Source organism: Fusarium redolens, assembly GCF_020744475.1.
Source record: "Fusarium redolens strain MPI-CAGE-AT-0023 chromosome Unknown BKA55scaffold_5, whole genome shotgun sequence".
Lineage (NCBI taxonomy): Eukaryota > Fungi > Ascomycota > Sordariomycetes > Hypocreales > Nectriaceae > Fusarium > Fusarium redolens.
The window spans coordinates 997,514-1,009,221 of record NW_025763668.1 but is presented as its reverse complement, the minus strand read 5'-3'; the positions used below and the strand labels follow the sequence as shown (position 1 = coordinate 1,009,221).

At 48.6% G+C, this 11,708-nt stretch overlaps 4 protein-coding genes across 4 annotated transcripts; 3 read left to right on the top strand and 1 right to left on the bottom strand.

Annotated features, from left to right (window-relative positions):
* Positions 1-72: 72 nt before the first annotated feature.
* BKA55DRAFT_687505 (major facilitator superfamily domain-containing protein) lies at positions 73-1,717 on the bottom strand (the record flags this gene model as incomplete). The annotated part of the gene is made up of 4 exons (XM_046199074.1): positions 73-1,176; positions 1,228-1,341; positions 1,389-1,458; positions 1,506-1,717. 4 exons carry the CDS (start codon positions 1,715-1,717, stop codon positions 73-75), a joined length of 1,500 nt encoding a protein of 499 aa, XP_046051921.1.
* Positions 1,718-3,143: 1,426 nt separating this feature from the next.
* Positions 3,144-5,735, top strand: BKA55DRAFT_562220 (uncharacterized protein). Its single transcript, XM_046192250.1, has 6 exons — positions 3,144-3,508; positions 3,563-3,928; positions 3,984-4,345; positions 4,393-4,935; positions 4,982-5,177; positions 5,234-5,735. The coding sequence occupies exons 1-6, from the start codon at positions 3,436-3,438 to the stop codon at positions 5,587-5,589; spliced, it is 1,896 nt and encodes a 631-aa protein (XP_046051920.1). The 5' UTR covers positions 3,144-3,435; the 3' UTR covers positions 5,590-5,735.
* A 905-nt stretch (positions 5,736-6,640) lies between these two features.
* BKA55DRAFT_506851 (L-Aspartase-like protein) lies at positions 6,641-8,195 on the top strand (the record flags this gene model as incomplete). Its single annotated transcript, XM_046187301.1, has 2 exons — positions 6,641-6,667; positions 6,726-8,195. 2 exons carry the CDS (start codon positions 6,641-6,643, stop codon positions 8,193-8,195), a joined length of 1,497 nt encoding a protein of 498 aa, XP_046051919.1.
* Positions 8,196-8,788: 593 nt separating this feature from the next.
* Positions 8,789-11,708, top strand: BKA55DRAFT_562212 (uncharacterized protein). Its single transcript, XM_046192249.1, has 8 exons — positions 8,789-9,027; positions 9,096-9,119; positions 9,168-9,286; positions 9,339-9,799; positions 9,849-10,141; positions 10,196-10,633; positions 10,687-10,937; positions 10,985-11,708. The coding sequence occupies exons 1-8, from the start codon at positions 8,938-8,940 to the stop codon at positions 11,472-11,474; spliced, it is 2,166 nt and encodes a 721-aa protein (XP_046051918.1). The 5' UTR covers positions 8,789-8,937; the 3' UTR covers positions 11,475-11,708.

Here is an 11,708-nt window from a genome sequence, read left to right as displayed (position 1 = left end):
CTAAAATTATGGCTAAGGATCCTCACTACTTGGGACTGAATGTATCAGTTTAATGCTATTCTTTAGTGCTCTTCAGGTAAGGTATCGGAAGCCAGATCCTGGGAGATGTCGTCCAGCAGCTTCCTCCTCAGCCTCCTTAAGCTCCAGCTTCCGGTTAGCGCGCTTGAGAATAAAGTGAAGGGCGACACTGGCAATGATAGCGATGGTGGCCATGGCAGCGTTCACACTGAAGGCGAGAATGAATCTGGGCTCAGCGCCGTTGGGGTACAGGAAGGATCCGTAGATGCTGCAGATGGTTGCCAGGGCATTGTTGAATGCCAGCGCAGCAGCTCGCTTGGACACAGGGCGGAAGTTGGTGTTGGCAGTCCATACCATGGACATGTTGAAACCGGAATAGATGCCAGGCAACATGATCATGGCGCCGAAGTAGCGAGGGCCGATACCGGTGGTAGAGGCTGAGATGATAAAGCCTGTGAGCGCACATGCAATAGACAAGCTGGTGTGCCAGAACCGTTCTTGGACTCGGTCGGCGTTCCATGCGACAACTGCACAGACGATGCATGCCAGTAGATACGGTGGTGCGGTGAGCAAAAGAGTAGTGATTCTGTCCTTACCCATGCTCTTCACTATCGTAGGGAAGAAGCTGTTGATAGCAATGGCACTAGCGGCTCCGTAGCAAACAACAATCAAGATCCAGTTTTTAGGGTCCTGGAGAAGCAGTTTGAAGCCATGAAAGAGAGATTGCTGGTCGCCTGCGGTCCAGTCTTGTTCACCAGCAGCATCAACCTCCATACGCCAGAGGGCAATAGCGCGTTCCTCTTCAGTGAGCCACTTGGTGGTCGCTGGGAAATCTGGAAGAATCCAATAGCAGCAGAAGGCGATGACGACAGTAGCTGAGCCTTCGAGGATAAAGATCCATCGCCAGGCCAAGAGTCCGCCAACACCGTGCATTCCGTCAATGATGCCGGCGGCGATCAGTCCTGAGAAAGCGCCCGAGATTAGAGATCCCGAGTAGAAAATCGCAGTTCGAACGCCCAATTCCTTTCGCACGTACCAGGCGCTCAGAGTTGCCATGGCACCAGGATAGAAGGCCGCTTCGACGAAGCCAAGGAGGAACCGAACTGCAGTGAGTGCGCCGAAGCTATGGACAGCTCCGGTGGAGGCGCACAGAATACCCTGTTTCTGTCAGCTTCACTGTTAATTTCAAGCATCTAGGGAATAACATACCCATCCGATCATGCACGCTGTTAGGTAGGAGGCTGGCTTTCCGATTTTGTTCAGCAGCATGTTGGAAGGGACTTGCATGAGAACATAGCCGACAAACAGCACAGATACGGCAGTCTACAATGGTTAGGATAGTCATGAAAGAATTCTCATGTTTCTCATACCTGAAACTCGTTGCCCTTCAGTCCCAGATCCTCCTCCAAACCCCCAAGTCGAGCAGCTCCAATAGCGTTCCTGTTTTGTCAATATCTAAGCTGACTTTTATCCATCAAGGATCTCACCTGTCAAGATAGTTCATGATGTAGATCAGAATCATACAAGGAAGCAGGCGCAGGTCAATCTTGCGCCTGAGGCGCTTCTCCAGCACCATGATCTCCTCATCAGAGAGATGTTGAAGTGCTGCAGGCTTGGAAGATACGATTTGCCCCTGGCTCTTGGAGTCGCAAGAGTCATTCTCGTCCATGCTGGCGTGGGGCTTCTTCTCGATATCCATGTTGTTGTATATACTACTGTTAATTGAAATAGGATTTGATGCCCTGAATGATGAGCAACTGTTCGAGATCGACTGGCACAGCCCTTTTTATACAACTTCAACGTGCGCAAAGTCATTGGTGTCTTATCGGCCTGGAGAGCTTCCCCAGACTCTACGTAGTTGCTTGGCATGGGGTAACCTTGTGATAGACGCTACACAGATGATAGTCGGATAAGACAAGGAACTTGCTGTCGGCTCGGTAGGCATAGAGGCCGTTAGGGAGCAAGCCAATTCCCCAGGTTTTACGTTGTTCTGGAATAAGATATGGGGAACCCTTCCCTCGACTACGAGATAGGCAAGTTTAAGGAAACGAGTTTTGCTTCGGCTCGGTAATGAAAGCGGCCGTTAGCGTTGTAACTATCTTAGTTCCCCGGATTTTCCATCCGTGTCTTGATACGGGGCAGCCGTGATTAGACGTCTAGCTTGAAGGACTGGAACTCATATCTGGATTCCCAGATAAGAACTCTAAAGATCTTTGCTATCAACTTATCATCAGGATTCTCTCAGAACTTCAATATTCCTTATCTCTTTGTACGTATGTTATACGTCACTCTGGTCAGCTGGGAATGGACAGGCCGATTGCAAAATTAAAGTTTATCGGCTGAGCATGGCGTTCCAGCAAGCTGGATGAACACCCCGCATCACGATGTCAAAACTTTGGAGTCATTCATGGCCTGGGTCACTTTTAGCTTACCCTTCTTCCCCATGGGGCCAGATTTGACCTTTGCTGAAAACATGAGTAATTCCCCACGTTTGATGTTCAGCCTGGGGTCTGTCTCCTGGTCAGTGATTGCAGACTGGTGAGGGGTGGAGAGCAAAGTTCGGCTGCATAAGCAAGTCAGCCGACTTGACTTTGTTACTAAACATTCAAAACTGGATGAAGGCTCTTTTTCTTAGGCGGCAAATTGAGTTTATACCATGGGCAAGATATACTGTATCGCAGCCCTTCTGGCCATCTATCGGCCCAGTGGCCTGGGCCTGGCACGCGCATCAATATGCATGGATGCACGGACGTTGCTTTCAGATTATGGCCACTAATTCGAAGTTTGCATCTGGCTATGATCTGCTCTGGTCCTGCGTCATTATCTACAGGTCATAATCCAGTGATCCTTGAGGCCACCGGCCGCTAATGCACTCTAAGCCGACATTCTTCAAGGATTCAAACAGACCAATCATAAGATGTCAAATTCATTTTCGGCCGCTAATGCGCTTCGGCCGATGCTCTCCACCAAGCCAAGTCTCCAATTCTTCTAAGCTTTCTTTGATGTCGGACGATGCTTTTCAATCCATTGCTTCTTGATAAAAAGGATCCTTTCATATGGAAGAACTAGGCTACTTACTCAGAGAGTTCAAAATGATTCAGGAGAAAGGTAGATTACGGCGATATAGCATGAAGCACCTGTCATGATGTCTTGCTATGTGCCTCAATAGAAAATTGGTTTCAGAGAGGGTGGCACGCCTGAATCGCGTAAAACCTTGTCCTGTCATCCACTAAAATGCCTGCCATTTTAAGCCTCCTAGGGCCGATGACTTGGTTCCAACCCCCAATTCCCCAAACACTTGACGGGGGCATTTCCTTCTAGAGCTTCATGGCCAGGGTATATGCACAGCAAAACACTCATCACAACGGCTGCTAGCGAGTAGAGACTATATATCGATTCTGTGCGAGGACATTAGCTATGGGCAGATTCAAGGGTCGAAGCTCAGTAGCATGCACAGTCTGCCACTCTCAGAAGCTAAAGTGCGATGGTGGTAAGCATTCCACTGCTCCTTACAACCTTCAGCATGCCGTACTGATAGAGTGAGCTCATCCATGTGGACGCTGCGCTCGTCGCCAAAGAGAATGCGTGTACCCTGTAAAGACTACATACGTGACTGTACCGGAAGCCTACCTACGGGATCTTGAGAGAGCAGCTGCAGGTTCTCAACCGTCCTCCTCTTTAACACCAAGCTTGACAGACGATGTACCTGAGTATTCAGGGCAATCGCAGAGCCCATCGGATCCGGGTACATCGACTAGCGGTAGAGTCGCAGCTCGGGCCCTCATATCAGATGATTGCAGTGCCGAACGATTTGTCTATGACCTCCGGCAGATGGCGTTGCCAGAAAGTCCGGAGGGGTTTCAGCAACAAGGCGGATACTCATACGCAGTGCTCAAATCCGATTTGATAGGTATGCATCTCAGACCTTCATCACAAGGATAGCTTGTGGTTCTAATCGAGTTCAGAGCCGAGAATATTGATAAAGCTCCCTTCAGCGCCGCTAGCTATTAAGTTACTCGACACCTTCGAGGAGATATTTTGCGACCACCATTGGTTTCTTCGAAGAGACTTCAGGGAACGAGTTCGGCTACTATTCAAAGACCCCAAGACGCAATCACAAGACAGAAGCTGGCTTTCAAGGGCATCTCTTGTTTTTGCCTTGGCTACAACGTTCATGTATGGATCACAGCCTTCTGGCGAGCCTATAACGGAGCAGTCTGAAACCCCGACACCTCCCGGATCAGACTTGTTCGAACAAGCTGTTGCTTTACTAAATGTGTCATCGGAAGAGCCTACAACCGAGGATGTTGAGGCATTGAATCTGATGGTAAGCGATCAGTCTCGAAAACTTTGGCGCTATCTTACATATAACAGGCGTTCTACTGCTACTCCTTGAATCGTCGTAGAATGGCCTACAAATACGCGACGCAGAGCTTAGCAGTAGCCAAACTCTTGTTTCTCGACAGGACCCCAAGCCTATCAGCCTTTGGGCAAGAGGTTATCCTCGAGCACCGAAAGCGTTTATGGTGGACGTCCTTTTGCATGGAGAGAATGGTCGTAGCAGAGCTGGGACTGGCCCCAGCGCACGTCGCGAATAAGTTCGACGTCGGGCTTCCTTCTTCACGAGACATACCTGAATCAGAAATGGATCAGTTTTTCGATCCAAGTGTTCAGACACTGCAGACACAGATATGCGAGATCAAGTGCCAGATAATGGAATCTGTCGGTCACTTACGACGGGTCTCGGACCTAGAAACTATGTTGTTCGAGCTATGGCCGTGTTTCGATACACTGCGGTCTTGGAAGGAGAAGGTGCCTTCATATATCTCTTTTGATTTCAAAAGTGGTGTGCCAGAGGAAATGAGCCAGCGATCATGCGCTCGCGGACTTGCATCGCTATACTTGAGATATCACCAGGTAGGGCCCTGCTCAAAGTTCTGACGTCACTTTTTGACTGTAGCAGTGTTTCACGGTACTACTTCGACCTTTCTTCTCCAAGAAACTGTCTCTCAGGTTACAGGGAGTTGATTCTGATCATCTCAAATCGAGGTTAAATGCAACAATGCGCCAGCGAATTCAGGTACTGGCCAAAGAAGGCCACGATGCAGCAAGGAATAACTGCAAGATACTCATAGATCTCTTTAACCGCGGTAAACATGGTAAACACTTCAACGCCATGGCTCTGTCACAACGCTAATGCTAACTTTCCAATTAGCACGCTTCGGATATTGGGACTCAGTGCATGCTTTCAGTAGCCTCTCCATCATATCTATTGCAAAAGCTGTTGCTCCCGAACTTGCCGAAACCTCCGAGCTTAATGACGAGCACCTCTATACTCAATGTCGCCTCATTTTGAAGGAAATGGCTGAAGCAGGAAACCCTGCTGCAAGGGACCACAACGCCCTACTAGCCGACTTGGACAGTATCGTTCAGATGCTCACAACCAACGAAGATGCCGGACCGATAGAAAGGCCAACAGAATTTGAGGTTCCATCATTAGAGTTCTGCGAGAGCTTATGGTCTGATGTTGATTGGGTCGAGTTTTTAAATAATTGCTCTCAGTGGGCATAAAATAAGAGAAGCAATTCGTCAGTTTACATTATTGATATTTAAGAGGGTGTGGTTGTACATGTTGAATGACGCCGTGGATGGTTTCACAACAGAATATTTTATCTGGCAAGCTCGGATAAGCTAATATATACAATCTATAAGATAATACCGATATTACCCTTTTGCATGCTGATGTTCTAACAAACCACGTGGCTGACAAGTACCTCAAAATGCACCAGTCAGTCGAGATACTTCTCGGTCAACCATGACATGGCTCGGGCATGGCCTCAGATTTACAGGCCGAGACCCGGCTATTGCCAGATCTGACGCTATGCCTTACAAGTCTCGAGTGGCAAATCACTCGATTTGCTCCAGAACCCAGCACACCGGTCAACCGGCAATTGTCAACGGTGTACGGCGCCTCGAAATGTACATACGTTGTCTTTGCCAAAAGGAGGGGGACGTGACAACAACGCTAATGGAGGGGTAGGAAATGTTCCCCTACAGACCGGAAATGCTGACTATCGGTTCAGTAGGGATCTGCCACGTCGGAATACCGTTGAGTGCAGATCCTGGTTGTATCATGGCACTGCACATGTCACGCGGGCGAAATTAAACCATGCTTCTCGTTCCTTTCTTTTTCTTCGGCCGCTAATGCGAGCTTTTTCAGCATCGGCTGAGATGTTTTAGCGGCCGAAGCATGGGAGGGAAGAGATCCAGTTGGTCAGCCGCATGTCATACAGATGGCTATATGCAAGTACCCGCGACCGCATCCTCTTGTAGGGCGACCATGGGTTTTTGGGGTACCATTGACATTCGGTTTCGTTCTCACCGGTACATCCCGCTGAAAGCCTCACCCCGTGAGACTGGAGAGAAAACCAGGTTATGTCAACAGCATTGGGGGCCTCATTAGCACCACCACTCATTTCTATATAGATGGTCAGCATCCTCGACAACAGACTTCTCACATCTCACGAGAGAGCACTTCAAAGCAACAAAAACATCAATAGCACCTGCAGAATCCTCATCATTTCAAAACATCGAAAAGACTGTCAGCCTTGCAGCCGACACTATGACGGTGACTCAAATCATCTCGACCGTAAGCCGCTTATCTACACCCAACACATCCACCATCGCATGCTTACATCTATTGCCAGGTTGTTCCCAGCGAGCCAAAGCCAACGAACGGCTTGCTAGTCAAAGGACCCAACGGGCACAAAGTCACCGTGACCATCGAGACGAAGCGCCTCGAAAAGGACAGTCTCGGTCAGCTTGAACTTCCAGGCAATGTTCTCTACGGCATCAACACATTCCGCGCCATCGAAAACTTCCCTCTCTCAGGACGACCCATCGCCACCTGGCCAAACTTCATCTACGCATTTGCTGTAATCAAGCAAGCGGCAGCTCGTGCTAACTATGAAGTCGGTACCATCACATCTGAGCAGGCCAACGCTATTTCCGAGGCATGCGAAGAGATCAAAACTGGAGTCCATGACAAGCATTTCGCAGTTGACATGATGGAGGGTTCTGGCGGCACTTCTACCAACATGAACGTCAACGAGGTCATCGCCAACATCGTTGCTAAGAACTCGGGTCGAGCTCTCTCTGACTACAACTTTGTTCATCCCAATGACCATGTCAATATGGGACAGTCGACAAATGATGCCGTACCTTCTGCTATGAAGCTCGCTGTATACCGTGCCATGGAGGGTGCTTTGGGTGCTCTCCAGGAGCTTGCGGATGCATTTGCTATGAAGCGCCAGGAATACTCTACTCTTCTTCGCCTTGGAAGGACTTGCCTCCAGGATGCTCAACCGATGACTTACGGTCAGGCTCTTGGTGCTCATGAGGCTGTCATTCGAAGGCACAGAGAGCATCTCAGCACGATCCGCGACACGTTCCTAGTTCTTCCCATGGGCGGCACTGCTATTGGCACTGGATTCGGATCCAAGTCAGGCTACAAGGCAGCAGTCTTCAAGCATCTTTCCTCGTCATTGGGAGTTGCAGTGCAACCATGTAGCGACGCCTTTGACGGCATGCAGAACATGGACACTTGTGCACGTCTATCAGCTGAGCTGCGCAACACTGCCAATAGCTTGTGGAAGATTGCAAACGACATGATTCTGCTCTCTTCAGGACCCAATGGCGGTATTGCCGAGATCACTCTCCCGCCGGTCCAGGCAGGCTCTTCCATCATGCCCGGCAAGGTCAATCCTGTCATTCCCATTGCAGTCTGTCAAGTGGCCTTGGCGATCACTGGGAACGATGCTGCTGTTTCCATGGCATGCCAACAGGGCATGTTGGAAATCAACCACTACGAACTTTTGGTTTGCGACCGACTGTTCGACAGCATACAGCTTCTGAAGAGCGTTTCCAAGACATTCGCCAAGCGTTGCGTGGAGGGCCTTATCGCAAACAAGGAGACATCAGAGAAGCATCTTCTCGACGCCAGTGCACTTGCAACTGCTCTTGTTCCGAGCCTTGGCTACGCCAAAGTGTCAAGCATCGTGAGATCGGCTCTGGCCGAAGAGCGGCCATTTTTGGACGTGGTGGTAGAGCGGGGTTTGTTGAGGCAGGATGATGTTTTGGGTGTTTTGGAGCGTTCGGTTTTCATTGAGCAATTATGACGTCGGTGTTAGATTTTGTTCGCCAAGCAATGATAGAACCACAAAGAGTACAATAAGGAACGTATGTTTCTTATCTAAGAAAGCTGAGATTGTGTATCGCGGTAACTGTGATAACTACCTATCGTGGTTAACTTGATGTTTGTTTTGCGTCGAACTCGATGCGCTTTCGCGTCGCGTTTTATCGATAAGAACAAATAACACGTTGAGCTTTAGATAAGAGGGTGACATCGAAATAATCATCCTCTAACTCATATCCGGTCAGGCTCATGTATTTTTATCCACGAATTACAATTGGTTCTCGTACTCCAGACCCACAATTACCTCCTGTTTTGTTTCCCTGTCGGACATCACTACCATCAATATGAGCTTTCTAACAAAATAGTCTTCGTTGTGCCTGGAAATCGTAGTTACGAGAACTTCGAGCTATACTGGAGAAATAAACATTAAGTATCTCCATGTTGTATATTCAGCTATATACTACTCATGCCCTTCTGATCGTGATTGGAATTGATTGCTGGATTTCTTCTAGCTTCAGGGTAGCTGTCCCGTCCCACACTGTGGATGAGTCAGTCTCTGCGGTGTTTCGGGGCTCCGAGAAACCGAGCCTTTGCCCCAAATAGACGCGTGCCATCATCAAGGATGAGGGTTGGCCTTGGCGTTTCGTGGATCAGTATCCATGAGTCTTTAACGAATCCGAGTGTTCCAAAACTTCCCAAATATTTTGACAAGTGAATTGTGCCTAATGACAACGATGAACGTGGATGCGAACGAAAGCGATGGAGAGGATATCGCCGTCTCAGGAACGCGCAGAGTTCCGGAGCATAAGCTCTCTGTAAGTCAAGATCCATCGCATGCTCCCAGGCCAGGATTGCAACTGACAATAGGGCTGAATACTGCCAGTGTGATCAGTGTCGACAAAGAAAGGTAGACGAACGCGTATATCTTAGCAACACATCCACTAAGCCTTCATAGATCAAATGCGACCGTGGGGATCCTTGTGGGCCGTGTCAACGAAAGAATATTTGTTGTTCGTTCCCCACTGGCTTCAAGTCTCGAGCAAAACGTCAGCAGATCTTAGTATCTGATGGCTAGTGAGTAATGGTGAGAAAGCCAACCATGTCAAAAAGCTCATATGAGGTACAGTGAATCCAAGTTGGACGCCATCTCACAAAAGCTCGATCGCATCAGTCTCGCTGTCGACAACATCATTTCTTCTCCTCAGCAGCTGCACACAGGCTCGTCAGCAGCCCATACCGCTATCAGCTCGCAGGTTACCCCCATGTCCCATGCGAGCTCCCCGTCGTGTGATGTCAGAACAGGTCAAGAGAAGGGCTCTGAATTCGAGGGTGATGTCACCTTAACCACGCAGGCTACTTTTGCCACAGACTTCTTACAGCAGATCGTTGATAGCAATCAGCCGTCGCAAACACTTCCTGAGATCAAGAGTCACTTAGATGCACTGCGGAATATTTTGGCGGATAAGGAAGTTAGTGCCAACGAGACGCGGCTTCTTGATACACAACGAATACTGTCACCTCAAGAACATGGAGGGATCCAACTCCCTCCCGTCAACCTGGCCATGATGGCTGTACAGAGACTAAGAGGTGAGTTACACATTAATTGTCGCGCGTATGAATGCTAATGATATCATAGAATCGCCCAGATTACGGCTGTTCTGGCGTGCAGAATTCCATAGCATCAGCCAGTTTGTGGAGTATCTCATGACAGTCTACTTTGGCAAGCCTACCCTTGCTGACCTCATCGTTACACATGTTGGCTTACAAAGTCTCTTGCACGAATGTGGTAATACTGAAACGGAAGAGGTTCTGAGGGGAGAGTTTGCATCTCAGGCGTCGATCTGCCGGCAGAATCTGGAGTCTATCTTGGCTGGCCTCCCATTCAATATGCCCTGCACACCCGATTATATCCTCGCCCTGTTTATGGCCGTAAGCATCTCAACAGGAATTTGTTCAAAGAGAACATAACTGACATGAGCCAAGTCATCCTATCACCTCGAAAATTGTCGAATTTCCATGTCCCGGAATTGTCTGGCTGCAGCAGCACAAATGTGCCAGACATTGGGGTTCACCCGCGAAAATCTTCCAAAGGCAGAGTCGAGAGAGGCGAAGCAACGGCGAGCTAAATTGGTCTTCTACATCCATCTTTGTGATAAGATGCTCGCTTTGAGACTGAGTCGACCGGTCTTGATCAGGGATGGAGAAATTACCGTCAACTTCGAAGCCTTGGAAGCGGATGGGAGTGATGGACCGACCCCTGTCATTGCAAAATGGGCTCGCTTTTGCGACCTACAAGGGAGGATTTATGATACTCTTTACAGTCCTGGGGCTTTGCTTCTACCAGATGTTCAGAGAGAAACGAATGCAAGGAAACTCGCGGCAGATATGGAGACACTCTTCCAAACCAAGAGCCTCGCGGAGGTAAGTTGGTAGGAAAATAAGGGGTGGATAACGGTTGTCTAAGAAACTCACAGGAACATTTGTTTGAGTCAATCACTACAAGCATTGGAGAAACACAGAGTGAGGTCTTCCGAAGAACAGACAAGGTCGCATATTATTCTATGCGCTGTCTAGTCTTTCGGGCTGTCAGACCCGCATCTTTGACGTCCTCAGCCTTTTGTGACGAATGTCTTGAAGCGGCAAAGGACGGTCTTGAGCAGCACAGGATTTGTTTATCTATACTTAAAAGCGTCGAAGCTATTATCTTCGAATTCTACATGCACTGGTAAGACCTCCACTTGAACCAATAGTGCTCATCTAATCAAGAACCAGGGGCCTCATGGCAGTACCTCTGGTGCCTTTCATGGTTTTGTTCTGCCACGCCATCGAGACCTGTGACCCTGCTCATTTGAAGCCGCTCGCAGCCGTTGTTGAAACAGTCGACATGATACCTCCAGACTTACCAAGCGTCTACAGAAAGCAGCTTCATCTCTTCAAGCTTATGTATGAAGTCGCGTGCAAGTATGTGGGCTCAAGGTCCACTAACCAACCAGTCCAACCTTCAGGACGTATACCTGATACGCCATTTGAGATGCTCTTCTATGAAGCAGGTGTACCCATCCCGAGTCATCTGCATATGCAGACGAATGTCCAGAACTTCCAGGATAATACACAGGTCGTACATGATGTGAACTATGGTGGTTTCTCAGCTGCACAAGCGGGAAATATGGTGGAGGGTAGTTTTGACCATAACATGGACCTGGGCAACTGGTTTGAGCAAAATCAAGAGATATTCATGATGCTGGACAACAATCCATCATAGATATCGGAGCTCCATATTCACTGGAATACTTCAGCTATAGTAGAACGCGCTAGTTATGCTTCAAAGAGGTGTTAGTTTCGCCGGATGTCATTGTATGTAATCGACGTGTTGTGTTTTGACTCGCCTCGAGCTTGTGGAATGTCGTGTCATCAAAGGTCGCCTGTTGCCAGGATGAGTTTATAGCATTTAACTAACCTTAGTTATGACTTCATGAGGATTGATTGTAAGACTTAG

Excerpts from the sequence above, each read along its gene's own strand:
- BKA55DRAFT_562220 (XM_046192250.1), top strand. The coding sequence starts at position 3,436 with ATGGGCAGATTCAAGGGTCGAAGCTCAGTAGCATGCACAGTCTGCCAC. Across the intron at positions 3,509-3,562 it reads GAAGCTAAAGTGCGATGGTG|CTCATCCATGTGGACGCTGC; the intron begins GTAAGCATTCCA and ends TGATAGAGTGAG. Across the intron at positions 4,346-4,392 it reads TTGAGGCATTGAATCTGATG|GCGTTCTACTGCTACTCCTT; the intron begins GTAAGCGATCAG and ends TACATATAACAG.
- BKA55DRAFT_562212 (XM_046192249.1), top strand. The coding sequence starts at position 8,938 with ATGACAACGATGAACGTGGATGCGAACGAAAGCGATGGAGAGGATATC. Across the intron at positions 9,120-9,167 it reads ATCAGTGTCGACAAAGAAAG|ATCAAATGCGACCGTGGGGA; the intron begins GTAGACGAACGC and ends AAGCCTTCATAG. Across the intron at positions 10,938-10,984 it reads TTCGAATTCTACATGCACTG|GGGCCTCATGGCAGTACCTC; the intron begins GTAAGACCTCCA and ends ATCAAGAACCAG.